Source organism: Aphelocoma coerulescens, chromosome 23 (genome assembly GCF_041296385.1).
Source record: "Aphelocoma coerulescens isolate FSJ_1873_10779 chromosome 23, UR_Acoe_1.0, whole genome shotgun sequence".
Taxonomy (NCBI): domain Eukaryota; kingdom Metazoa; phylum Chordata; class Aves; order Passeriformes; family Corvidae; genus Aphelocoma; species Aphelocoma coerulescens.
The window spans coordinates 5,690,669-5,718,435 of NC_091036.1; the positions used below are offsets into that span (position 1 = coordinate 5,690,669).

A 27,767-nucleotide genomic window follows, 5' to 3' on the forward strand; every position below is an offset into this window, starting at 1 on the left:
TGGAATAAAACTGGGATTCAAGGATATTTAAGGGGATATGGAATAAAACTGGGATTCAAGGATATTTAAGGGGATATGGAATAAAACTGGGATACAAGGATATTTAAGGGCATATGGAATAAAACTGGGATATAAGGATATTTAAGGGGATATGGAATAAAACTGGGATACAAGGATATTTAAGGGCATATGGAATAAAACTGGGATATAAGGATATTTAAGGGGATATGGAATAAAACTGGAATTCAAGGATATTTAAGGGGATATGGAATAAAACTGGGATATAAGGATATTTAAGGGGTATTTCCCCACTGGGTTTGTGTTTCTCTCTGATCCCCTGCAGTGCCTTGTGGGGGCAATGTCACCGCCCAGAATGGGACAGTTTATTCTCCCGGCTTCCCCAACCAGTACCCGAATTCCCAGGATTGCACCTGGCTCCTGACAGTGCCTGTGGGATATGGGATCCACCTGAACTTCACCCTGCTGCAGACAGAGCCCTACAATGACTTCATCACCGTCTGGTGGGTACAGAGGGTCAGGAACCACTCCGAGGGCTCATTTTGGGGAGATAACTCCTGGCTTTTAAAGAGCAGCAGCTGGGATTGGGACCCCTGGGATCTTCCCCTGGAAGCTTCTTGGTTTGTTTGGAGAAGGGAAGAGAAATGATGATTTTTTTTTCGAGCTTTCTTTTAAAAAAATGAATAAATAAAACTGTTATTTATGCATAATAACGGAGATCATCGGCTTCAGGCAGCCAGGGGAGCTCACAAAGCTGCTCTGATTAAAGAGTTTGTGACCAAATTTTGAGCTCGTAGCACTCAATGTCTGACCTTCAGAATATCCCCGAGTCTGCTGGGCAAACAGGGAGTGGAATTCCTTTGGGAAACGGCTCCTAATTCCTCAATTTCTGAGGGTAAAAGTGAAATTTGTGGTTGTCATTATCCACTGGGTGAGCACCAGGAGCCTTGTGGGGGTTAAACTGGAGCAGAGAGAGGGATTGGGGGTGTGAAATGTGGATGTGGGAACAGGAGGATAAGGAAGGGAGGAGTCCCTGGGCGTGCAGGGCAGAAGGGAGGTGGAGTTCCTACGGTTAAATCCATGGAATAATGTCCTTTTTTTTGTGTGTCTGGCACTAGGGATGGGCCCCAGCAAACAGCCCCTCAGCTGGGGGTGTTCACGGGGAACTCAGCCAAGAAATCAGCCCAGAGCTCCTCCAACCAGGTGCTGCTGAGGTTCCACAGCGACGCCGCCAACGGAGGCATCTTCGCCATTTATTTCTATGGTCGGTATTGCAGCATTCCTGGGATGGGGGAAATGTTGGGAAGAGCAGGGAATAGTTCTGGGAAAATGCAAAAAAACACCCTTTGACCCCCAGTTTTCCACAGTTTTTCAGCCCATTTTTTTTTCCACAAAGTTTTCCAGCCCAGTTTATTTCCGTGAAGTTTTCCAGCCTGTTTTTTTCCCACACAATTTATCCAGCCCAGTTTTTTCTATGAATTTTTCTAGCCCGGTTTTTTCCAGGAAGTTTTACTACCCAGGTTTTCCACAAAGTTTTCCAGACCAGTTTTTTGGATGAAATTTTCCAGCCCAATTTTTTTCCATGAAATTTTCCAGCCCAGTTTTTTCCACTGAGTTTTCCAGCCCAATTTTTTTCCATGAAATTTTCCAGCCCAGTTTTTTCCGCAGAGTTTTCCAGCCCGTTTTTTTCCACAAAGCTTTTCAGCCCAGTAATTTCCAGAACGTTTTCCAGCCCAGTTTTTGCCATAGAATTTTTCAAACCATGTTTTTTTTTCCCACAAATTTTCCAGGCTAGAGATTGAAGCTGGATTCCATGACCAGCACCCATGACATCTCTACACCTGTCCTGAGGCGATGCCTGTAAATCCCCTCCTCATCCTTATGGATAAATCCACTTTATTTACCTAAAACTCTGCTTCCCCTCAGTATTCCTGGAAGTTTTCCCTTTCCAATGCTCTGCTGAACCAGCTGGATCACGGTGGCCTGTTTTAAATGGCAACAGCTTCATTCCTCAGGGGAGGAAAAGCATTCCTGCAAATCCCTGGATTACTCGGGGATTCCTTGGTGTGAGGGCAGCTCAGGCTGGAGAAATCTGGGATATTACATGGAATTGAGAGCATTTAAATCGGATTAACCGAGGAGTTCCTGCGGCGGTGCCAGGATTTTGGGAAGTGGCTCCTGAATCCAGGGATGTGCAGCCACGGCCCTGCAGGAATTGCATGGGGAACCTGTGCAGGATCCCTCAGGAACCTCTGCAGGCTCCCAGGGGCTGAATTTAGGGAAGATTGATATTCCCAGAGCATGGAAGTTACAGAAAAAAATGATGGTTTGGGAGATTTGGCTCAGAATTGAGCAGGATGGGGGCAGTGGAGTGAGCGCTGCTTTTGTGGTGGGAATTAAAGACCCTCCCTGCTGTGGGTGGAATCCATCAGCCATTCCCTAGTCCTGGCAGTGCCCTGTGCTGGTGTGGGAAGTCTGGGATTGGTCCTGGATGGAATCAGGGCAGTTTAATGTCACTTGGAACCTTTTTTCCAGCTGGGCACTCTGATTAAATCTCATTTCTACAATCCCAGGCTGGGGTGGGTGGGATAAATCCCATCCCATTCCAGCCCCTTCCATGGGCAGGGACACCTCCCACTATTCCAGGGGCCCTCTAGTCCCATTTACTGGTGTTTTTTCCCCTCCTTGCACTCCCAGGATACAGAAGCCACCTCCAGCCCATTCCCTGTGCCTCCAAAAATCCCATTTTTCCCTCACACCTTTTGGAAAAAAATGATCCTGCCCCATTTTACAAAGGAAGGAATCAGGGCAAGGCAACCACAGAGCATCTCCTCCTCTAAAAAATGTATTTCAACTTTTGCCACAGAGTTTTTCTGCCCAGGTTTTCCATGGAGTTTTCCAGCCCAGTTTTTTTTCCCCCAAAATATTTCAGCCCAGTTTTTTTCACCAACTTTTTCAGGCCAGTTTTTTTCCATGGAGTTTTCCAGCCCAGTTTTCCAGCTTAGAGATTGAAGCTGGATTCCGTGATCAATTCCATGATTCCCAATCCTCATCCAGGCTGCTTTGCCGTGCTGGGAAGAGGTGGAGGTGGCAGGAATGAATATCCAGTGGCCACTGGAGCTGCAGGATCTGGGATTAAAAGGCTGAGCTGGATTTCAGGGGGAGCAGGGCCTGGCCAGGAGCAGGAGCAGGGAGGGCTGAGCAAAGAGCAGGGAATGTCTGGCATGAATATCCATGGAATTCCTGGTGCCATGGATCTCATTGAAGCTGCTCAGGGCTCTGCTGGGCTGATTTTTGTGATTTTCTTCTCCTGAGCGCTGCTTTTGTTCTGCTCAGGGGGAGCTGAGCTCTAATTTTGGTGGAAAATTCACCAAAAACATATTAAAATATCTCTTTTGTTATATAAAAAAATTAATTTCTGCTCCTCAACTCCATTTATCTCCCCATTTATCCTCGTGGTAGCCCTGAAAAATAACAGCTTTGGGGGCAAAAAATGCCAATTTTGTCCCATTTCACCTTCCCTGAGCACTGACTTGGACCTTGCTCAGGGCACTCTGTGAATTCCAAAGCTCCTGCAGGATTTGCAGCTGGAAATATTCTCACTCCTGGAATTCTTTGTGGAAGAAATCACTAATTCCAAGTTGAAAACAAAATAAAAATCGGTGAGTTTTGAATCCCTGTCCCAGGGAGGGAAATCCCTGAATAATTCTTTTTATTTATGAGGAGCCTGAGACTTTTCCATCCTGGGTGGGCGCCTGAATTCCTCAGAGGACACCGAGATCCTTCCTCAGCATCCCAGAAAGTGCTGGTGATATTCCCAAAGGGAAAACACTGTCCAGGAATGCCCAAAATCTTGTTGGGGTGGAAGAAACGTCAGGATTCAAATTCCTGCCTCCATCTCTGTAGGATTTGTGGGGGGAGAAAGGCCTGGGTGGAGTTTGCCAATTCCTGCTCCTCGTGGAGGGGGAGGAATTTCCTCATGGAGAGGGAGGAATTTCCTCATGGAGAGGGAGGAATTTTCCTCATGGAGAGGGAGGAATTTCCTTGTGGAGAAGGAGGAATTTTCCTTCTCCTTGGGGAGAGGGAGGATTTTCCTCATGGAGAGGGAGGAATTTTCTTTGCAGAGAGGGAGGATTTTCCTCATGGAGAGGGAGGAATTTCCTGATGGAAAGGGAGCAATTTTCGTCATGGAGAGGGAAGATTTTCCTCATGGAGGGGGAGGAATTTCCTTGTGGAGAAGGAGGAATTTCCTCATGGAGAGGGAAGATTTTCCTCGTGGAGAGAGGAATTTTCCTCATGGAGAGGGAGGAATTTCCTCATGGAGAAGGAGGAATTTTCCTCATGGAGAGAGAGGACTTTTCCTCATGGCGAGGGAGGAATCTCCTTGTGGAGAAGGAGGAATTTTCCTTGTGGAGAGGGAGGAATTTCCTTCTCCTTGGGGAGAGGGAGGAATTTCCTTGCAGAGAGAGAGGATTTTCCTCATGGAGAGGGAAGATTTTCCTCATGGAGAGGGAGGAATTTCCTCGTGGAGAGGGAAGAATTTTCCTCGTGGAGAGGGAGGAATTTCCTTGTGGAGAAGGAGGAATTTTCCTTCTCCTGGGGGAGAGGGAGGAATTTCCTCATGGAGAGGGAGGAATTTACCTCGTGGAGGGGGAGGAATTTCCTTGTAGAGAGGGAAGATTTTCCTCATGGAGAGGGAGGAGTTTTCCTCATGGAGAGGGAGGAATTTCCTTGTGGAGAAGGAGGAATTTTCCTCGTGGAGAGGGAAGATTTTCCTCATGGAGGGGGAAGAATTTTCCTCATGGAGGGGGAGGATTTTCCTCATGGACAGGGAGGATTTTCCTCGTGGAGGGGGAGGATTTTCCTCATGGAGAGGGAGGAATTTCTTTGTGGAGAAGGAAGAATTTCCTCATGGAGGGGGAGGATTTTCCTCGTGGAGGGGGAGGACTTTCCTCATGGAGAGGGAGGAATTTCTTTGTGGAGAAGGAAGAATTTCCTCATGGAGGGGGAGGATTTTCCTCATGGAGAGGGAGGAATTTCCTCATAGAGAAGGAAGAATTTCCTCATGGAGAGGGAGGATTTTCCTCATGGAGAGGGAGGAATTTCCCTGATTCCATTGTGCTGCTCTTCCCTTGCTTTCCCAGCTTTCCAGCTTTTCCGCTGCCAGCCTCCCACCATCGTTCCCAACGCCGAGATCATCACGGAGAACGAGGAGTTCAACATCGGTAAAACCTTCCCTCATCCTCCTCATCCTCATTCCCACCTCCCCAGCTCCTGGCAATGGCGTTTTCCTCCCAAATTTGGGCTTCCAGAGGGGCTTTCCATGGGAGCTCAACACCAAACACAGCATCCAAGTGCTCTCGTTGTTCCCAGCCTTTTCCTCCCTGGAAAAGTGGTTTTTTGTGGGAGCCCTGAGCCTGTTTGGAATCCCTCAGGAATCCCTGGGAATAACAACGGCTCTCAGGTGTTGCCCACAAAGCTTTGGAGCTGTTCTTCTGCTTTCTGAGGGCTTTTCAGGAGCTTTTTTGGGGGATTTTTTTTGGTGGGTGTTGCTCCCATCCACATTTTTAAGTGGCTGCAGCCAGGATTTTTCTTGGAGCTGCTCTCTCTGAGGGGAGTCTGCACCTGGAATCGTTCATGGATCTCGTGTGGTGGTGGGAGTTCATCCCAGGGTGACTCCAGAGTGGCTTTTGGAGCCTTTTATTTCTGATTTACACCTTTAACCCCTGCATTTCCCCCTTTTTATCCCTCTTTTTATCCCTTTTATCCCTGCATTTTGACCTTTTATTCCTGCATTCCCCTCTTTTATCCCTCTTTTTATCCCTTTTATCCCTGTATTTCCCCCTTTTATCCCTCTTTTTATCCCTTTTATCCCTGCATTTACCCCTTTTATCCCTCGATTTACCCTTTTTTCCTGCATTTTGACCTCTTATTCCTCTATTTCCCCTTTTATCCCTGTATTTCCCCCTTTTATCCCTGCATATCCCCGTTATTCCTGCATTTTGACCTTTTATTCCTGCATTCCCCCTTTTATTCCTCTTTTTATCCCTTTTATTCCTGCATTCCCCCTTTTATTCCTCTTTTTATCCCTTTTATTCCTGCATTTCCCCCTTTAATTCCTGCATTTTGACCTTTTATCCCTCTATTTCCCCTTTTATTCCTGCATTTATACCTTTCATTCTTGCCTTTCCCCCTTTTATCCCTCTATTTCCCCTTTTATCCCTGCATTTCCCCCTTTTATCCCTCTATTTCCCCTTTAATTCCTGCATTTTGACCTTTTATCCCTCTTTTTATTCCTTCTATCCCTCTATTTCTGCCTTTTATCCTTCTATTTCCCCTTCTATCCCTGCATTTCCCCCTTTTATCCCTCTATTTCCCCTTTTATCCCTGCATTTTGACCTTTTATTCCTGCATTCCCCACTTTAATTCCTGCATTTTGACCTTTTATCCCTCTTTTTATCCCTTTTATCCGTGCATTTCCCCCTTTTATCCCTCTATTTCCCCTTCTATCCCTGCATTTCCCCTTTTTATCCCTCTATTTCCCCCTTTTATCCCTCTATTTCCCCTTTAATTCCTGCATTTTGACCTTCTATCCCTCTTTTTATTCCTTCTATCCCTCTATTTCTGCCTTTTATCCTTCTATTTCCCCCTTTTATCCCTCTATTTCCCCCCTTTTATCCCTGCATTTCCCCCTTTTATCCCTGCATTCCCCCCTTTTATCCCTCAATTTCCCCTTTTATCCCTGCATTCCCCCCTTTTGTCCCTCTATTTCCCTTTTATTCCTGCATTTCCCCCTTTAATTCCTGCATTTGCCCCTTTTTTCCTACATTTACCTTTTATCCCTCTTTTTATCCCTTTTATCCCTGCATTCCCCTTTTATCCCTCTATTTCCCCCTTTTATCCCTCTATTTCCCCTTCTATCCCTGCATTTTGACCTTTTATTCCTGCATTCCCCACTTTAATTCCTGCATTTTGACCTTTTATCCCTCTTTTTATCCCTTCTATCCCTGCATTCCCCCCTTTTATCCCTGCATTCCCCCCTTTTATCCCTCTATTTCCCCTTTAATTCCTGCATTTATACCTTTTATCCCTCTATTTATTCCTTCTATCCCTCTATTTCTGCCTTTTATCCTTCTATTTCCCCCTTCTATCCCTGCATTCCCCCCTTTTTTCCCTCTATCTCCCCCTTTTATCCATTTCCCCTTTTATGCCTGCATTCCCCCTTTTATCCCTCTATTTCCCCTTCTATCCCTGCATTTTGACCTTATTCCTGCATTCCCCACTTTAATTCCTGCATTTTGACCTTTTATCCCTCTTTTTATCCCTTCTATCCCTGCATTCCCCCCTTTTATCCCTCTTTTTATCCCTTCTATCCCTGCATTCCCCCCTTTTATCCCTCTTATCTCCCCCTTTTATCCCTCAATTTCCCCCTTTTATCCCTCAATTCCCCCCTTTTATCCCTCTATTCCCCCCTTTTATCCCTCTATTCCCCCCTTTTATCCCTCTATTTCCCCCTTTTATCCCTCAATTTCCCCCTTTTATCCCTCTATCTCCCCCTTTTATCCCTCTATCTCCCCTTCTATCCCTGCATTTCCCCCTCTCATTCCCGTTTTCCATCCCTGCCCAGGTGACATCGTGAGGTACCGCTGCCTTCCTGGCTTCACCCTCATTGGCAACGAGATCCTCACCTGCAAACTGGGCACCCACCTGCAGTTTGAGGGGCCCCCACCCACCTGTGAAGGTAAAGCCTCCATAATTCCCAGATTTCCCTGCTCAGGGAGGGATTTGGGAGAGGTTTTCCCACACGTTTTTCATCCTTGGGGTTAATTTTCCCATCTCCAGCATGCCAGGAGTGCGGGGCTTTGGGTGAGGGAGGGAGACCCCGCTGTGTGCCAGGGCTGGGCACCTGGGCTGGGATCTCAGCAAATCCCAGGGAGAGATTCCCTGGGGAATTTATGGCAGCAGCTCTGGAAAATGATGGAGGGAATGTTCATAAAATCATGGAATATCCTGAGCTGGAAGGATCGTCCTGTTCAATCCCTGTCCCTGCACTGACATGCCAAAAATTCCACCCCGTGCATCCCTGAGAGTGTTGTCCCAACACTCCTGGAGCTCTGGAATGCAGCCTTGGGGTCGTGACAATTCCCTGGGGAGCCTCTTCCAGTGCCCACCAATTCCAGTTTCCCCACTCCAGGCTCGGGGGATTTTGCAGGGTCTCCACACCAAAACCATGGGATTGCACCCCAAGGGTTCTTTGGGATTTGGGATTGAGCAGTGCTGTGTGCTCCAGAGGCATCCAGGTGTCCTTCCCCTGGGAATAGGGAATGCTGGGCTGCCAGAGGAGGAGCAGGGAAGCTCCTCAGGCCGGGCAATCCCACAGGAACAGCTCCTCTGTGGATTCCAGGGAATGTCTGGAATTGAAAGCCCCAAACTCGCTGCCTGGGCACCTTGGGGCTGCTCAGGAGCGATCCCAGAGATGTTTCCCTGCTCCCACATCCCTGATTTCTCCTCTGGATCCCTGCTGGGCCCTTTGGCCACTCCAGCCCTGGTTATTCTGCTGCTCTCTGACCATTTTTCCCAAATAATGGGATATTTTCCTGGAGCTTTATTCCCTCTGCGAGAGCAGGAGCTGGAGGAGAGGGAGCGAGGTCATTCCATGATTTCCTGGTGGTTGTTAGCCCAGGGCTGAGGGCACTGCCCAGATCACAGCTGGCCACCAGTTCCTGGAGGCCACAACATTCCTGATGGGATGCAGGATTTGGAAAGAATTCCTGTTCTTTCTGGGCACTTCTGGCTGTTTTCTGTCCATAAAATCCTGCATTTGCACCGGGCTTTGGTGACGATTATGGGTAAAGAAAGATTCCCCTTTCCTTTCCTTTCCTTTCCTTTCCTTTCCTTTCCTTTCCTTTCCTTTCCTTTCCTTTCCTTTCCTTTCCTTTCCTTTCCTTTCCTTTCCTTTCCTTTCCTTTCCTTTCCTTTCCTTTCCTTTCCTTTCCTTTCCTTTCCTTTCCTTTCCTTTCCTTTCCTTTCCTTTCCTTTCCTTTCCTTTCCTTTCCTTTCCTTTCCTTTCCTTTCCTTTCCTTTCCTTTCCTTTCCTTTCCTTTCCTTCCCTTCCCTTCCCTTCCCTTTCCTTTCCTTCCCTTCCCTTCCCTTCCCTTCCCTTCCCTTCCCTTCCCTTCCCTTCCCTTCCCTTCCCTTCCCTTCCCTTCCCTTCCCTTCCCTTCCCTTCCCTTCCCTTCCCTTCCCTTCCCTTCCCTTCCCTTCCCTTCCCTTCCCTTCCCTTCCCTTCCCTTCCCTTCCCTTCCCTTCCCTTCCCTTCCCTTCCCTTCCCTTCCCTTCCCTTCCCTTCCCTTCCCTTCCCTTCCCTTCCCTCCCCTCCCCTCCCCTCCCCTCCCCTCCCCTCCCCTCCCCTCCCCTCCCCTCCCCTCCCCTCCCCTCCCCTCCCCTCCCCTCCCCTCCCCTCCCCTCCCCTCCCCTTCCCTTTCCCCCTTCCCTTTCCCCCTTCCCTTTCCCCCTTCCCTTTCCCCCTTCCCTTTCCCCCTTCCCTTTCCCCCTTCCCTTTCCCCCTTCCCTTTCCCCCTTCCCTTTCCTCTGTGTGTTCCCCTTTCCTGGGGTATTTTGTTGGCCTTTTTTTTCACTCTTCCCAGCTGGGTTTAACATTCCTCGATGCCAAGTGTGGGGTGGGGATGAGAGGAGGGAATTGGGAGTTCCCATATCCCAGTTAACAACTCCACAGGATGAGCTGCAGTTCCAGCCTTTGTTCTGATGGAGTTTCCAGGGATTCCTGGAGAGGTTTCTGTGCCTCCAGAGAGTTCTGGTTGTGGCACTGCTCGTTTTGGGAGAGATGGGGAGCAAGGCTGAGGCAGTGGGAATGGTTTGTTGGCTTCGCTGCTTTTTGCTCCCTTTACGTGTGACAATTATTGGGATTTGTAGGATTTTGGGATTCTCCAAGCTCCAGGGATCAAGGAGTGCAAGGGTTGTGCTCTGCTTTGAGCTGGCTCATCAAGACAGACATTGTGCTTCCATCCTTCCTCTGAAAAACCAGGAATATTCCTTTCCATTCCCAGTGCACTGCCCCATGAACCAGCTGATGACGGATTCCACAGGGGTGATCCTGAGCCAGAGCTTCCTGGGAAGTTACCCTCACTTCCAGACGTGTTCCTGGGTGGTGAAGGTGGAGCCAGGGTACAACATCTCCCTCACCATCGAGTACTTCCTCAGCGAGAAGCAGTTCGACGAGTTCGAGATCTTCGATGGTAAGAGATTGACCCCTCCGACCTGCGGGGTCCTTCATCCCAAACCTTCCTCATGGGATTCCATAATCCCATGGCAGTCAAAGGGGAAGGAGCATTCCAGGCCCAGCTCCCCACCTGTAACCTCCTGCTGGCCTTCCAGAAAGCTCCTCCTGAGCCTCACTGGTTCCTGGCGTAAGGAAATAGCAGCAATTCCATTTTTCAGCTGGATCTGAAGCATTTTTCCAAGGGGCAGGAGTTAGGAAATTCCTGGGAGAGGGATGGCAGCAGAGATTGCTGCAGGGAATGAGTTGGGAAGTGGGAATTCTCATCCCTGAAGGCCACAAGGAGCAGATTCTCCAGGCCCAGGAGGAACCTTGGAGCTTTGAGTTGTTTCTCAACCACTTTTCAACAATCAGAACCAGGATTATGGGATCACACTCTGGAAAAATTCCAGGGAGAAACCTTGGAGCTTTGGCTCATTTCTCAAGCACTCTTCAGAGTCAGAAGCAGGATGTGTGGAGTCACTGATGCCAGGGATTGGATACTGGGAAAGCTTTGTGGATGAGGGGGTGGTCAGGCACTGGAAAAGTCTTGGGAATGGGATTGTCAGGGCAATCCATGCAGAACATGGGGGCTGTGCTGCTACTCCTGGGATCACCATGGGGACCTGAACTCCTGCCTGGAGCAAATCGTGGTTTTAATGTGTTTTTTTGGATCCTGGATTCCCAGGAGCAGGATGTGAGCCCTGGAACTCATGTCCACAGCGAGCTGGGAGCTGCCTCTCCTCATGGAAAAGCTCCATGTGCCCATTCCTCCCGCAGGGACACCGAGCCCCACGAGTGGCTCCGTGGCAGCTCTGACTTTTCCCTTTTCCCTCTCCCCTCCTTCTTCCAGGTCCCTCTGGACAGAGTCCCCTGCTGCTGTCCCTGAGTGGGAATTACTCGGCCCCTCTGACCGTCACCAGCAGCGGGAACAGCGTCTTCCTGCGCTGGTCCTCCGACCACGCCTACAACAGGAAAGGCTTCAAAATCCGCTACTCTGGTGAGTCCCAGCTGCCTCTGCCAGCTGCAGGAGTGGCTCCACAGCCAGGAGAATCCATGGAGTTCCTGTGGAGATCCAGCTGTGAGGGCAGGAGGTGCCGAGGCGGGGGAGGCACAGAGCCGGGCACGTTCTGAGCTGGGGAGGCTGGGAAAGGCAGGGTTTGTCCAGGAGAATCCTTGGAGCTTTGGGTCGTTTCTCGACCATTTTATAGCAATCAGAACCAGGATTGTGGGATCACAATGAGGAGGAATTCCAGGGAGAATCCTTGGAGCTTTAGTTTGTTTCTCGACCATTCTTTTAACAATCCTAACCAGAATTGTGGGATCACAATCAGGAGGAATTCCAGGGAGAATCCTTGGAGCTTTGGGTCGTTTCTCGACCATTTTTTAGCAATCAGAACCAGGATTGTGGGATCACAATCAGGAGAAATCCCAGGGAGAATCCTTGGAGCTTTGGGTCGTTTCTCAAGCACTCTTCAGAGTCAGAAGCAGGATGTGTAGAGTCATTGATGCCAGGGATTGGATACTGGGTAAGGTTTGTGGATGAGGGGGTGGTCAGGCACTGGAAAAGTCTGTCCAGGGAAGTGCTGGAATCACAATCCCTGGAAGTGCTCAAACAAAGTGTAGATGTGGTGCTCAAGGACCTGGTTTGGTGGTGGGGTAATGGCTGGACTCGATCTTGGAGACCTTTTCCAACCTTAATGATTCCGGGATTCTATAAGTGGCTCTGGATCCGGAGGAGGGAATCCCATCCCAAATATTTCTGTGTTCTTAAGTGATCACATCCTTGCAGTGAGGGACATCCCAGAATGTCAGAACCTGCTTAGGAGCTGCTCAGAGCATGAGCCACAACTTCCCTGTCACCGAGGGTGTCACAGCTTTTCCAGGGATTTGTCAAAAACATCTGGATCTGGATGAGAGAATCCCATCCCAAAGATTTCAATGCTGCTAAATGACCATGTCCTTGCCATGAGGCCATCCTGAGATGTTGGAACATCCCAGAACTTCAGACCCTGGGTTAGGAGCTGCTCAGAGCCACAACTTCATGTCACCGAGGGTGTCACAGCTTTTCTACGGAATTGTCAAAAACATCTGGATCTGGATGAGGGAATCCCATCCCAAATATTTCTGTGTTCCTGAATGACCGTGTCCTTGCAGTGAGGAACATCCCAGAACGTCAGAGCCTGCTCAGGAGCTGCTCGGAGCATGAGGCACAACTTCCCTGTGACTGAGGGTGTCACAGCTTTTCCAGGGAATTGTCAAACCCACTCTGTGCTCCTGCTCATCTGTTTGGGAGCAGAACCAGGATCAGGGAATCCTGGCTGCTCATCCAGCACAAAACTGCTGCCAGAGCCGGAATATTGGCTGAGAATTCCCCGCAGCGAATCCCTGTGTGGGAACTTGGCAATTCTCAATTAATGGAAGTTCTCAAACCGGGCTCAGACCCTGCCAGCACCTCAGAAGTGAGGAATGAATTCACTCAGCAGATGGATTAAGGAATATTTCGTTATCAGGATCGACCCCTTATTCCAGAGTGAGGCTCAGACCGGAGCCCCGCGCTCCTTCCCCGCTTCGACTTCGTGTTTATCCATCGTCAACTCCCCGTTTTTCGGGAAGCTCGGTGTAATTCCTGGGGGAGGGAAGGGGATGACCCTGATGCTGCCCGTGCTGTGATTGGTTTCCTTTCTCCTGCCCCCCTTCCCAGCTCCCTACTGCAGCCTCCCGCAGCCGCCGGCGCACGGGATGATCCTGAGCCACTCCGGGCTGCGCCCCGGCAGCTCCGTGCGCTTCGCATGCGACGCCGGATACCGCCTGGTGGGACACAGCACCACCACCTGCAGCCAGCACCCCCAGGGCCACTTCCACTGGAGGGAAGCCATCCCCCTGTGCCAAGGTGAGAGCGTGGAAGGGTTGGGATCAAGTGCCAGGAATCGTGGGAAAAGCAGGGGGAAAAGGCGGTGAAAAAAAAAACCCCAAATTGGAATTCCCGTTGAGAATTCCGTGTGGAGAACGGGCTCGGAGCGCTGAGGGGTGTTTGGCCTTGGGAATAGATGGGCAGAGAGGGAAGGAGGTAACTGGGAGTGGGAAAAGAGGGAAGGGCTTGCGATGGGGGAGGAAAAACCTCGTCTGTGTGAAGGTGCTGCTGTTGGAATTCCCGTTGCGAATTCCATGTTGGAGCTGCAGGTGGGCACTGAGGGGGGCTCCTCATATCCAAGGCCTTGGGAATAGAAGGCAAAGAGGGGGTTAACTGGGAGTGGGAAAAGAGGGAAGGGCTCCAGATGAGGGAGGAAAAATTCCCAATCTGTGTGAAGGTGCTGCTGTTGGAATTCCCGTTGAGAATTCCATGTTGAAAACAGGCTTGGAGATGTAGGCGGGCACTGAGGGGTGCTCCTCGTATCCAAGGCCTTGGGAATAGATGGGGAAAGAGGGAAGCAGGTAACTGGGAATGGGAAAAGAGGGAAGGCCTTGGGATGGGGGAGGAAAAGCCTCATCTGTGTGAAGACACCCCTATTGGAATTTTTGTAATTCCATGTTGAGGATGGACTTGGAGCTGCAGGTGGGCACTGAGGGGTGATCCTCATGTCCAAGGCCTTGGGAATAGAAGGCAAAGAGGGAAGGGAGTAATTGGGAGCAGGAAAAGAGGGAAGGGGTCAGGATGGGGAAGGAAAAGCCCCATCTCTGTGAAGGCTCTTGGTGTGGAAGTGTTCAGACCCTCAGTGAAGACACAGCCAAGCCTCGCTTGGGAGAAGCTTGGAAGAATCCACAAAGGCTTGGAAGAATCTGGAAAGGCTGCCAGGAGCACCAGGGCTGCTCTGCTCCCTAACTGGAATTCCCTTTCTGGTTCTTCTGGAAGTGCCCTCTTAGCTCTGCACGTGTCAGCGGGGGGAGGGAAATTCCTGGGGATTCAGGCAGCTCCCATTGGCTTCATCCAAGGTTTAGCCATGGAGTTGTTCCTTCCACATTCCCTGCTCATTATCCGGAATCTCCGTGGCACATCCTGCCCAGCACAGAGCGAATTCCAGCACGGGAAGCACTGGGGACAAGGCTTTGTGCCTGGGGGGTTCTGCTGCTGCTCCCGGTGCTCCCTCTCTGCTCCCACCTTTCCCTCCACCCACCAATCATCTCGGCTCCTTTGTGGAGCTGAAATTCCCATCGTTATTCCAAAGGAGCCTTGCAGTGCCTTTGAACACTCATCCCTGTTCCAAGGGACTGAGCCTGGGGATTCATAGTGCATTGACTTCCCTGGAATCCAGGCAGGGAGCAGAGCTGGCTCTGGCACTGTCGCTCTGCGGTGTCTGCATTGTTAGGCCATCAGGAGACGTGGGATTGTTCCATGTGGGAGGCTTGGAAGGCTCCTGGATCACTTTGGCTCTTTGGGAATTGCACCTCTGAAGGAGAACTTGGTGCTGGGAGCGCTCGTTTCCCTCTGGAGTTGATTTTAAAGGAGTGGGAAGTGCTAAACCAAGGCCCCGCTGCTCCATCCTGTTCCAGAGGGAGGCTGGACACAAGGTCAGGGAGGGATTTCGCTCCCAGAAAATGGGGATTGGGCAAAGCCAAGAGCTGGGGTGAGCAGATGAACAGCACAGCCAGGGCTGTCATGGCAACTGTGCTTCCCGAATCCTTAGCCCAGCCTGAGGGATTCCTCTGGTTTACTCCACCTTTTTTAAGGAAAATTGTGTCCTTAGGAACAGGTCTGGATCCTGCCAAGCCCTGACTGCCCTGCAGGGGTGGAATCCCACCTGAACCTCGTGCTCAGCTCCCAGGAGGTGTGGTGGGGTGAGGGGAATGGACTTTAAACCTGGAAGTGGGAAGGAGATGGAGGGAAGTTGGGAAGGGCTGGATTGGCTGGGGTGACACCGCAGCCACAGTTCAGAGCAGGAGCAAGTCCCCAACCAGCAGCTCCGGGGCCACCAGGGAAGGGCTCGGAGCCAGACCCGCTGTGGTGGTCACTCCCAGGCCTGGGAATGTTGGGAAGCTCCCGTGGTGGTGCTGAGCAGCCCAGGGCTGTGCCTTGGGAAGGGGATTTTCCATGGGAAGTGAGAGGCCCCAAAGCCATCCCACACCACTCTGGCCCTGCTGAACGTGTGACGTGGCAGGAGCCCCACGGGCACCATCCGTGGTGCCCACTCCATGGCAGAGCAGGAATTTGAGGGCAATCCATAGCATTCCAGGTATCTTCCTGATTCGTTTTCCCTTTGGAGGAGTGGGAATGTCTCCACTGAGCACACAGGGCAGGATCTTGCTGCTGGATGTCCCTCTGGAAGAGCAGGGAGAACTTGAATTCCTCCCGAGGTGAAAAGAGTCCCTTTTCCCCTCTCTTTCCTCGTTTTCCTGTCAGGAATCCCAGTACTGGCCCGTGGCTCTCTGGTGCCCTGGGCTGGATGCAGGATTCAGGATTCAGGAGGAGAATTCCTGGCAGAGCAGCTCCACCCCGAGGCCTGGGCTGGCTCCTCTCCTGCTCCTTCAGCCACATCAAATCCAACATTTTTCTGTCTATCCCCACATCTCCCAAAGCAGCTTTTGGGTTGGGCTGTATCAAATTCCCACCCTTTCAGGTGGCAGAGATTTGGGAATTCCCTCCGTGGAGCTGCAGGAATTGTTCCCCCCGTGTCAGGAAGGAGGGACTGGGGTGCCCAGAAACACAAATGCACAAATGACGCTTCCCAAAGCTCCTTCCTGCCAGCTCAGAATCCTCTCCCCCTTCCCCATCCCCTCGGAATAACCTTCCCTCCGTGCTCCGTCCTCGCTGGATTTGTGGAATATTCTGCAGGGAACCATCCTGCCTTGGCACAGAGGGCACTCCATGATCTGCTGTGCCTTTGCTGTCTCTGCTGCTTTGGAGCAGTTTTGTCTTTGGGATCCCAGCTGCAGATTTGCTTTTTCTGTCCCTTCTCCTTTTTCCCTTTGTTTCTCCAAGCCAAACGCTGGTTTGATTCCCTTTGGAACAACCTCCCTCATCCCACATTCCTGGGGATAAATAAAAGGGATGATTTTTTGGGAAGCATTAAGGGAATGGAAAGGAGAAAGGAGCAGGCCTTGGTGGGGATGGGAAGGGCTCAGCTTCCCCCCAGTCTCCGTGGCTGGGGAGTGGTGCCTGAAGTGGCCTCCTAAAAACAGAGACTGGACAGGAGGAGTAAGGGAATAAACACTCCCATGAGTTGCAGTGCCCACAGGTTGAGCCTCAGGAATGGGTTTGTTGCCACCCCAAAAGTCTCTGTAAAGAAAAACTTGATACTGGTTTTAAACTGGCAGAGAGCAGATTTAGATAAAAGATTGGAAAGAAATTCCTCCCTGTGAGGGTGGAGAGGGGCTGGAATGGGTTTTCCAGAGAAGCTGGGGCTGCCTCTGGATCCCTGGAAGTGTCCAAGGCCAGGTTGGACAGGGGCTTGGAGCCACCTGGGATAGGGGAAGGTGTCCCTGGCCATGGCAGGGGGTGGGATGGGATTGAAGGTCCTTCCAACCCCAACCATTCCATGATCCCATGGAATGAAGGCAAGAGGCAGCTCAGCCTGGCTGGCCTGGAGCTCTTTCCCTCCCTGTCCCTCCCTGTGCCTCAGTTTCCTGGGGATAAATAAAAGGGATGATTTTTTGGGAAGCATTAAGGGAATGGAAAGGAGAAAGGAGCAGGCCTTGGCGGGGATGGGAAGGGCTCAGCTTCCCCCCAGTCTCCGTGGCTGGAGCAGGAGGAAAGGGAAGCAGGAAAAAGGAACACCAGAGCTGCTGGGTGGCAGGGAAAAGGTTGGATTTTCCAGGTGCCCTCTTTTCCCTGGAAGGCCATTGGTATTCAGCCTGGCAGCCTGTCTAGACACCAGGCCTTGGAGAGGGATTGGCCAGCCCTGAGCTCGCTGCAGTGACACTCCTGTCACCATCAGTGCTGCCAGGGACGGGCCTGATCCTGCCTCTGGAATTGCTCCCACCCCTCGGAATTCCAGCACCTGCCAGCTGCTCTGGGATCCCGCTCCAGGCTGCAGCAGGAGTGGGATAAAAGCTGGACTTTGTGTAGGGAAAGCCCCAGGGTTGTGTTGCTGTGGCTCCCTGGCCCTCACTGGGCTCCCAGTCACCAAAATGTGACTTTTCCTGCTTTTCCAGCCCTGTTTCTGTGCTCAGGGAACACCAGGAAAGCCCCAGGGTTGTGCTGCTGTGGCTCCTTGGCCCTCACTGGGCTCCCAGTCACCAAAACGTGACTTTTCCTGCTTTTCCAGCCCTGTTTCTGTGCTCAGGGAACACCAGGAAGGTGAATGTGTTAGAGCAGCTCGGGAGAAGAGCTCGGGAGCTGAGCTGGGGCTGCTCCAGGAGGGAATGGGATTGTTGGGAAGCACAGGCAGATATTGGGATCAGGGGTTAGGGCTGTGCTTCCTGGCTGCTTCTGCTCCTCTCCCAGCCCCACAGAGACTTCAGCAGCTTCCCAGGTCCTGGCTGCTCTTCCCTTGGCATCCCACCCTGTCCAGACAGGAGGGATGTGGATCTCCCTCTTCCCCAGAGCCAGGCTTGGAGAGGGATGGGGACCTCAGGGTGGGTTTGGAGTCAGATCTGGATTTGCTTCCCCTCCTCCCCCGAATGCTGCTGGAAAAGCAGATGTGAGGGACATTTCCCAACGCTGGCATTCCCGGGGGTGGGAAGCAGGATAACAACATAAATGGGGCGATTCTTTGTGTATTTCTGGCTGTCACCTGCCTGTCCCCTCCCTGCCCTGCCCTCGGATCCGAGGATTCCAGCGGGAATGGTGCAGAGCCCCTGTCTCCAGCAGCTGCCTGGCTTTTCCATTTTCCCCCTGAATTCCCACCCTTTTCCTCCTCAGCTAAATCCATCCACAATTTGCTGCTTTATGGGATCCAGAAGTGCTCCTGGAGAGGGGTTTGGGGTGGCTGCTGCTGTGGAATCCTTTATCTCCACGTGAGAACTCGGCAGCGCTCCGCCGATGCATTTTGTGTTATGGTTATTATGGGAAGTGTGAGCCAGAGCCTTTTCCAGGAGGAACTGGGATTCGGGGCTGGATTCACTGTTGCAAACACTGGTCCTTTATGAAGGGTGGGCACTCCCTGGAGTTTACCAGTAGGAAAGTTTGGGATGTGGGATTTCGGTTCGGGATAAAACCAGCAGCTCCCTGATGGGTTTTTTTTTGGGGGGGGGCGGTGTGTTTTCTCTTCCCAGCTCTCTCCTGTGGCGTTCCCAGAGCCCCGAGGAACGGGGTTGTTTTTGGGAAGGAGTACACGGTGGGCACCAAGGCCGTGTACCAGTGCAACCAGGGCTTCCAGCTGCAGCCGGGCAGCGAGCCCAGCACCGAGTGCCTGCAGGAGGGAGTCTGGAGCAACGGGAATCAGCCCCCGCTGTGCGTGGGTGAGTGGGAATTCGGGATGTCCGGCCGGCGCTGGGGTGGCCTTTCCACCTGGAGAACAACCAGCTCTGCCCCCACGGCTCTGGGGTTTGCTGGGGAATTACTGGAGAGATGAAATCTGGCAGGGGGTGGGGTGGGATGGGATGGGATGGGATGGGATGGGATGGGATGGGATGGGATGGGATGGGATGGGATTGAAGGTCCTTCCAACCCCAACCATTCCATGATCCCATGGAATGAAGGCAAGAGGCAGCTCAGCCTGGCTGGCCTGAAGCTCCTTCCCTCCCTGTCCATCCCTGTGCCTCAGTTTCCTGGGGATAAATAAAAGGGATGATTTTTTTGGGAAGCATTAAGGGAATGGAAAGGAGAAAGGAGCAGGCCTTGGCGGGGATGGGAAGGGCTCAGCTTCCCCCCAGTCTCTGTGGCTGGGGAGTGGTGCCTGAAGTGGCCTCTGTGCTAGTTTGAAAACAAACCAGTGGGAGGCACCAAGTCAGAATAACAATTTAATGGAAATTAAAGAAAAGGAAAAGAAAGTAAAAGAAAACACTGACAGAGTCAAGATACAGCCTGAGTCCCTGTTAGGCAGGGTGGTGGTAGCAGTCTGGTAGAATGGTGGCTGCAGTCCTCTGAAGCCGTGATCCTGTAGTAAAGGGGTCTGCTCCTCCTAAGAAAGTCCAGTGGTGGCTGTGTAGCTCCTGTCCTCTGGAAATCCAGTGGGAAGATTGTCTCTGGTGTTCAGAATCTCAGATTATATCCAGGATGGAATGCTTGGTTCCTCCCTCTGGGTGGAGCATCTCACAATGGGGTAATGAGTCATGAGGCCAAGTGTTGATTAGGCTCATTAACAGGAGATAGTCCGGAGGGAGTTATCTGGGAGTCATCAACAGCAGAGTGTCCGGAGGGAGTTATCTGGGAGTGATGGGGCAGGACAATGATGGGCCATTAACAGCAAGATGGTCTCGGGGGGAGGAGGCAAGGAAACACTGCCCCACCTGATTTCAACAGCTCATGGGGATGGGAATAGAACACACTGCAACCCAGGACAGCCTCCTAAAAACAGAGACTGGGCAGGAGTAAGGGAATCAAGGCAGGGATTTGTTTGAAAGGCCTTCAAAGGTACCCCTGGGAGCCAGAGGCCGCTGCCGAGATGGGCCCCAAGGTGGACGGCAGGGCACGAGTTCTTCACACTGTTATAGGTTTGGTTCATTTGCATAGCAGGGTGAATTCTCCAATTAAAGCTTCAGTTAATGAGGTCATTCCCCTCAGCTTGCCCCCCTTTAGAGGCTCTTTGGTTGACACTTTTTGGGCCTAGGACGGTCTGGGTGTCCCTGGAGAGCGGCGAGCTCTGCCCTGGGGCTCTGGGGCTGGTGGTTCCCAGCTGCGCTGCTGCCTCCACACCTTCAGCTTCTTGGTTGGTTTTTAATAATAAGATTCTCAACTTTTGATGAAAATGAAGATTTTTTTATAAATTAAGGAACTTCTTTTTCGCTTTTTTGTGATTTTTCGTGTTAAGATTTGTAAGAAATTACAGATTTATTTCGCTTTTTTGTCGATTTTTTTAAATTAAGATTTTAATATTCTGATTAAAATTAGGAATGTTATTAAATTAGGATTTTTGGGGGCTTTTTTGTAGGATTTTAATATTTTTAGTAAAACAGATTTTTAATAAATTAATTTTTTTTTGCTTTTTTGTAAATTTTTTATATTATATTTTAATATTTTCATTATAATTAGGATTTTTAATAAATGAAGAAAAATTTTTGCTTTCTCGTAGATTTTTAATATGAAGATTTTAATATTTCGATTAAAATTATGATTTTGAATAAATTAAGATTTTTTGCTTTTTTGTAGTTTTTTAATATTAAGATTTTAATATTTTTATGAGAATTAAGATTTTTTTAAAAATGAAGAAACATTTTTGCTTTTTTGTAGTTTTTTAATATTAATATTTTAATATTTTTAGTAAAATTAAGATTCTTAATAAATGAAGAAAATTTTTAGCTTTGTTGCAGATTTTTAATATTAAGATTTGAATATTTTTAGTAAAACTAAGATTTCTAATAAATTAAGGATTTTTTTCCCCTTTTTTGTAGATTTTTTTTATTTTAAGATTTTCATATCGAGATTTTTAGTAAAATTGAGATTTTTAATAAATTAAGGATTTTGTTTGCTTTTCTGTATGCTTTTAATATTAAGATTTTAATGTTTTTATTTAAATTAAAATTTTTAATAAATTAAGAATTTTTTTATTTTCTGTGTATTTTTAATATTAAGATTTTAATATTGAAATTTTTAATAAATTAATTTTTTTTTGCTTTCTTGGAGCTTTTTAATGTTGAGATTTTTATTAAGATTTATAATCAATGAATAATTCTTTTTGCTTTTTTGTAGATTTTTAAGATTAGGATTTTAATACTGAGATTTTTATTAAAATGAAGATTTTTAGAAAATTAAGAATTTCTTTAGCTTTTCTGTATATTTTTAACATTAAGGTCTTAATATTAAGATTTTTATTAAATGAAGAATTTTTTTTAGCTTTCTTGTATATTTTTAACATAAAGCTTTTCATATTGAGATTTTTATTAAAATTAAGATGTTTATTAAATGAAAATACTCAGCTTTTTGGTAGATTTTTAAGATTAGGATTTTAATATTTTTATTAAAATTTTCATGTTAATTTTAATAAAAATATTAAATTCTTAATCTTAAAAATCTACCAAAAAGCTAAAAATTAAGATTTTTAGTACATTAATATTTTTCTTCACTTTTTTGTAGACTTTTAACATTAAGATTTTAATATTAAGATTTTTAATAAAGAATGTTTTTAGCTTTTCCGTATCTTTTTAATATTAAGATTTTCATCTTGAGATGTTTACGAAAACTAAGATTTTTAATAAATTAAAGGATAAATTAAAGGAGTTTATCCTTAATAAGCTTAATTCATTTATAATGAATTAAACTTATAAATATTGACAAGCTGAGTGTGCACCTTAAAGAACTCCTGTTAATGTTTCTGCTGCCTTTTCTATTCTATTTATTATATTATTTATTTTATATTTATAATTGGCTTTTAAAACCGAAGATTTGGGCTTTTTCTGTATTTTTCCTGGACTTGTGGCTCTGGAAAATCCTATTCTATTTATTATATTATTTATTTTATATTTATAATTGGCTTTTAAAACCCGAAGATTTGGGCTTTTTCTGTATTTTTCCTGGACTTGTGGCTCTGGAAAATCCCACTGTGCAGTTACAGAGCTCCTGGTGTTTTTCCAACCTTTTCTCTTGGATTTTAGGGTTCATATCTCTACTAAAAATCAACTTTTTCCCTGCAGGGAGCAGCCAGGAGTGGCACAGGGAGAGGGAGCAGCAGATTTTGGGATGCTCGGGGTGATGTGGGATTGAGAGCAGGAGCTGGGATTTTTCAAGAGGGAAGTCTGGGGTAAACAGTGGGATCCTGGCACTCAGCTGCCTGCAGAGGCATGCAGGGAATTCCTGGATGCAGGGAATTCCTGGTGCCAGTAAAACCTACAAAAATCCATTTCTAACACACTGCTGAAATATTGTTTAGCCTCATTTCCAAAGGGGAAAGAACGAGATTTCCACAAGAGGAAAGAACGAGAAGTGGGGTGAAGAAACCCTTGGACCAACTCCGAGGGTTGGGTCACTGGGGACCTGAATGTCCTGGGGGATGTAGCTGTTAGAAATCCTAATTAATTCACCTCATCAAACTGCAGAGATCTGCTGGCCAGCTGTGCCCGTGGCTACCTGGAAGCTTCCAAAGCAAGCTCTGCTTTTTCTTTTATGATTTAGCATCCTTGCGAGGCGTCTCCTCTCCGAATTTCAGCCCCGAGAGTTTTCCTTCCCCTTCTCAACAACAATCCCACCAGGGGATGTTCCCCTCATTAAAAACCTGCCCCAACCTGGATTGTTTGGGGCTTGAAACCTCAATTAACCAACTCTCTGTGTTATTTTTTTGGCTCGTTTTCCTGCCTGCCCGCTGGGCTCAGCTGTGACGTGCCCCGACGTGGGCAGCATCGCGGTGGAGCACGGCCGCTGGCGCCTGACCTACGAGGTGCAGTACCACTACAACGCCCAGCTGATGCTCATCTGCGACCCTGGCTACTACTACACTGGCCAGAGGGTCATCCGCTGCCAGGCCAACGGCACCTGGAGCATCGGGGAGCCCGTGCCCACCTGTAAAAGTAAGAGCAGGGTGGCACCAGGGTGGCACCGGGGGCTGGGTTTGTGTTCGGGGTCAACGCCGGGGATTTGAGGCTGGTGCTGGTGGGTGATGGTGGGTGACCAAGGAGGTGGTGGTGCCCTTTGGGTACGAGATGAGATGGTTTGGTGCGGATTTTGGGGAAGAAGTCCCTCCCTCTGAGCATGGGGATGGGTTGCCCAGGGAAGCTGTGGCTGCGCCATCCCTGGAAGTGTCCAAGGCCAGCTTGGAGCAAGCTGGGATGGTGGAAGGTGTCCCTGCCGTGGGGTGGGACTTGATTCTTCTTGGCAGCAGCTGAGGTGGAGGCAGCAGAGCTGTGGAGCATGGTTTGGCCTTTGGGGCATTTGTGAGATGGTTTGGTTCAGAATTTGGGAAGAAGTTTCTCCCTGTGAGGGTGGGTGCTGACTTCGGTGGGGGAAACCATGCAGACAATCAATGTGATTGGTAGAGCAAGCTTTGTTTATACTTATGTAGTATTGAGTACAAGCTTATCAATTCTTTAATTAGTTTAAGCTTACAAAGGTGCATTCTTACTTCTACATAATTGGGTTAGATAAAAACTACATTTGGCAAGCTTTGTGTTTTGTCTTGAGAGATCAAAGTCTTTCCTGCCTTCTCATGGTCAGCACATCTTATCAGAACAGCACTGTACCTCCTAAAAAACTCCCTTTTTGTTCCCAGGCTTGTTTCTCACACAGGCACTTTTTCATGGAGGTTTTTTGTCATGCAGGCCTTTGCTTTGTACAATTCTGTTATTGATTTATTCCCTTTATCAATAATCCATGTCCCTGATCCTCTAACCATTCTGCAGCAGGTGGGGAGGGGCTGGGATGGATTTCCCGGAGAAGCTGTGGCTGCCCCATCCCTAGAAGGGTCCCAGGCCAGCTTGGAGCAAGCTGGGATGGTGGAATGTGTCCCTGCCATGGGGTGAGAGTTAATTACTCCTGAGGTGGAGACAGAACTGCTGGAAGAGAGTTGGGATGCAGGGAGAGGTCACCTCTGGATCTGATTCCTGGTTTAATCTCAGCACTTCTCCAACATCTCAGCTCAGCTGTTGCTGTGGGGTCCCAGCAGCTTCGCTGTCACAGCTGCTCTGAAGTTGGGGCTTTTAAGGAGGAAAAATAAAGAATTCTGCTGTCAACCCTCAGCTCTCCCACAGAGGTGATGGCAGCACCTGCAAATCAAACCCATCGGGGCACACGAGCAGCTCTCAGCTGCTCTGGCACCGCTGCTGTGCTTTGGAGCTCTCCTTTTGTCAGAGGTGGAATGTTTTTCTCTCCAAGTGCAGACAGAGACAGCAAAATCTCTCCTTCCCCGCTGCTGCCTTTGTTTGTGGAGCTGTGACTGCCGGCGTGGGTGACAGATGCACTTTTCCCCCTGCCAGCTCTTCCTCCGGATCTGGGAGCAGGAGCCTGACCTCCTTTTGTTCCCAGATTGCCACCGAAATCCAAGTGACAGGATCTGGGATCTCGGCAGTGCCCCGAGGTCAGGAGCAGCCAGCGGGAGCTTCTCAGGGTTGGCAGAGCTGGAAGGCAGAGAAAATGAAGATAAAATCAAGAGCTGGAGTTCAGAGGAGGAGCGGGGTTTGCAGGGGCTCCTGCATCCCACAAACCCGGCTGGGATCTGCAGATCTTGGAATTTCACCTTGTGGGGAAAAGCTGGGTGTCACTTTTCATTGGAAGCTTTGTGCCATTCCAAGGTCAGCTTGGACAGGGCTTGGAGCAACCTGGCCTAGTGAGAGATGTCCCTTCCAACCCAACCCATTCCATGATTCTGTGGGTTTTCTGGGAATGGCTTCCTGCTGCATCCAGCAATGGGTGAATGACAGAAAAAGATTCCCCTGTGAGGAAGTTCTGGTGTGAAAAACTCCTCTGGTTCCTTCCCAGCCTGTCTTTAGTGCTTCCCTCGTGTCCTGAAGCATAAATATGAACAGCTCTGGGTTTTGTCACCTCATCCAACCCTGCTCTGGAATTATTACAACTCCTGGAATTCCTGGGAACTGTCCCACTCCAGCCATAACTCCTGGGGCCGTGCCTGAGTGCATTCCTTCAAAACCCATCCCTCCCAGCCTGTTTTCCTCACTGTCCTTTGGGATCTCTCTCCTAGTTATCTCCTGTGGGGACCTGCCCACCCCTCCCAACGGGAACAAGATCGGGACCCTCACCAGTTACGGGGCCACTGCCATCTTCTCCTGCAACACCGGCTACACCCTGGTGGGCTCGCGGGTCCGGGAGTGCATGGCCAACGGGCTCTGGAGCGGGGCTGAGGTGCGCTGTCTGGGTAGGTATCCCTTGGGAAACTCCTGGTGCCACCCACAGGGCTTGGGAAAGGCTCCTCAGGGCGCCTCAGGAAGGAGCAGGGATTTTAGGGATGGATTGGAGGAGGAATCCACGCTTGCGGGGGTTTTAAGTGGGTATAAAAGGGAAGCAGAATGATTCCTGCATCCTCAGTAGGGGTGAGGTGTTGGGAGAGCTTTGGGGTGAGGAGGATTATTTATGGCAGCAGAGTCTTGAATGAACAGCCTGGAGCTGAAAGAGGGATGGATACTGGGATGGATACTGGGATGGATATTGGGATGGATATTGGGATGGAATTCTTCCCTACAAATAACAGGCATGGATTGCCCCGAGAATCATGGCTGCCCCATCCCAAGTGTCCATGGAAAGGTTGGATAGGGCTTGGAGCACCCTGGGATGGTGGAAGGTGTCCCTGTGGATCCTTACATTCCCTTCCACCCCAACTTCTGAGCACCCCGATCCCACAGAGATCCGGGGCTTGGGCGATGCCTTTGGGGGACCCCTTTGCTGGGATCTCCGGGTGATTCCTGCTGTTTTGCCCTTTCCAGCCGGGCACTGTGGCGTGCCCAGCCCCATTGTGAACGGGCAGATCAATGGGGAGAACTACAACTACCGGGGCAGCGTGGTGTACCAGTGCCAGCCCGGCTTCCGCCTCATCGGGATGTCCGTGCGGATCTGCCAGCAGGATCACCGCTGGTCCGGGAAAACGCCTGTCTGTGTGCGTAAGTACTTGTCATTCCTTCAGCCCTGGGGGGGGGAAATTCCAGCCAGGAAGGTGTAGAAGGGGGATATTCCAGCCAGGAATGCGTGGAAGGGGCTGTGGAAGGGGCTGTGCAGGGCTCACACCCTCAGGATGTGGGGTGGCCGTGCACGCACGCTCCGGGTGTTTTGCAGGAGCTCTCCAAGAAAAGATTTCTTTGTGCTTCAAAAATTCCACTGGATTTCTCCTTCCCGAGCCCAGCTGAAGGTGTGGGATCAGAGGAGAGGAGCCTTTTTGGGGTCAGAGGGAGTTAAAGGCAGGCACAGCCCTACAAGCACACCCCGGTGGTCAGAATCCTTGAGAGCCACGCTCCGTGTCCATGGAAAATCAGGATCTCTCCTCTGCTCCTTCCCAAATCACCTTGAAACTCCTCATTTATCTTCCCAGGACATAACCCAATTAACCAACTCCCTGGAGCTCTCAGGTGTTGATAAGTTGAAGCATCTTCTTATCAAGGGGCAGCACAATCCATGGATTTCATATCGTGGTGCTCCAGCTGTTTGTTCCCATCTCTCCCATCTGGTTTGGAGCTTTCTGTGCTGGGGCACGGCAAGAACAGGATGGGAAGGAGGGAATGACCTGGCAGGATCCAGCCTGAAAAGCAGAAACCAGGATTGAGTTGGCAAAGTTAGCAGTGACTCCAAAATTTGGGGAGTGTCTGAGATCCTGCGGGAGTTTTTGGGAGAAGAATGTTTGGAAAGGGTGGAATGGCTGGAATTCACTCTCGTGCCTAAGGATGCTCTGGTGAAAACTTGAAATTCACTTTCTATCCTTGGATGAGGAAATTGGATCAGCAGAGGTCCTGCAGCTGCCAGGCAGGTTTGGGAAGATGCAGCTCCATCATCTCCCAGGACAGCCGTGCTTCCTGCTGCTCCAGCCTTTGGATCTCGCCTTCCCTGTGCCCTTCACCTCATCCCGATCCAACACCAACCTCAGGGGAAAAAAACTGATGGAAAAATCCTCACTTCAGGGATTTGGAAGGAAAATCTTCCTACAAAAGTTCTCCTGCCTGGGGAGATTTCAGCTCTTCAGGCCCTGGGCTGGAATCCTGATTTTCCTCCTATTTTCCCTCTTTGCCTCCAGGTGTAACCTTTCCCTGCAGGGAGCAGCCAGGACTGGCACAGGGAGAGGGAACAGCAGATTTTGGGATGCCCAGGGTGATGTGGGATTGAGAGCAGGAGCTGGGATTTTTGAAGAGGGAAGTCTGGGGTAAATCAGTGGGATCCTGGCACTCAGCTGCCTGCAGAGGGATGCAGGGAATTCCTGGATGAGGGAATTCCTAGTGCCAGTAAAACCTACAAAAACCCCATTCTTGCAGTGTGATCCCATTTCTCCACAGAGCAGGCCCCAAATCGCCGGGTTTTGGGATTGATGTGGGGGTTTTTACACTCTCCTACCTCCAGAACTTTTTCCAATGGATAATCCACAGGAATAAACGGAGTAACACTTCCATTTTGTGCTTGCAGCCATCACCTGTGGCCACCCTGGCAACCCCCCCAACGGCCTCACCCAGGGCTCCCAGTTCAACCTCAACGACGTGGCCAAATTCCAGTGCAACCCCGGCTTCCGCCTGGAGGGAGCTTCCCAATCCCAGTGCCTGGCCAACGGCCAGTGGAGCAGCACCCTGCCCTCCTGCCGAGGTCAGTCTGGGATAGCCAGGGCCTTTTTCCAGGATTTCTCCGTGTTCCCAATCCAGAAATCCCTGCAGAGCACCCAGGGATGTCCAGTGGATGTTGAAGCTCCCCGGGCTGCTGTAAATCCCACGGATCAAGCGTTGGGATTTCCTCACCTCCCTGCATCCTCTGAGGCGTTGGAGTGTGTTGGAAGTGGGGAGAACACAAGGAAATTTGGGATCAGACCCC

The 27,767-nt window shown here is 49.7% G+C and overlaps 1 protein-coding gene across 1 annotated transcript in view; it reads left to right on the plus strand.

Annotated features, from left to right (window-relative positions):
- Positions 1-27,767, plus strand: part of CSMD2 (CUB and Sushi multiple domains 2) — a 368,722-nt gene that overhangs the window by 310,644 nt on the left and 30,311 nt on the right. The window contains exons 44-55 of the mRNA XM_069036010.1: positions 344-521; positions 1,137-1,282; positions 5,163-5,243; positions 7,646-7,759; positions 10,086-10,274; positions 11,148-11,294; positions 12,999-13,187; positions 18,446-18,631; positions 22,637-22,831; positions 24,955-25,128; positions 25,694-25,867; positions 27,372-27,545. Of these exons, the coding sequence (XP_068892111.1) occupies positions 344-521; positions 1,137-1,282; positions 5,163-5,243; positions 7,646-7,759; positions 10,086-10,274; positions 11,148-11,294; positions 12,999-13,187; positions 18,446-18,631; positions 22,637-22,831; positions 24,955-25,128; positions 25,694-25,867; positions 27,372-27,545 (1,947 nt within the window). The remainder of the gene's footprint in view (positions 1-343; positions 522-1,136; positions 1,283-5,162; positions 5,244-7,645; positions 7,760-10,085; positions 10,275-11,147; positions 11,295-12,998; positions 13,188-18,445; positions 18,632-22,636; positions 22,832-24,954; positions 25,129-25,693; positions 25,868-27,371; positions 27,546-27,767) is intronic.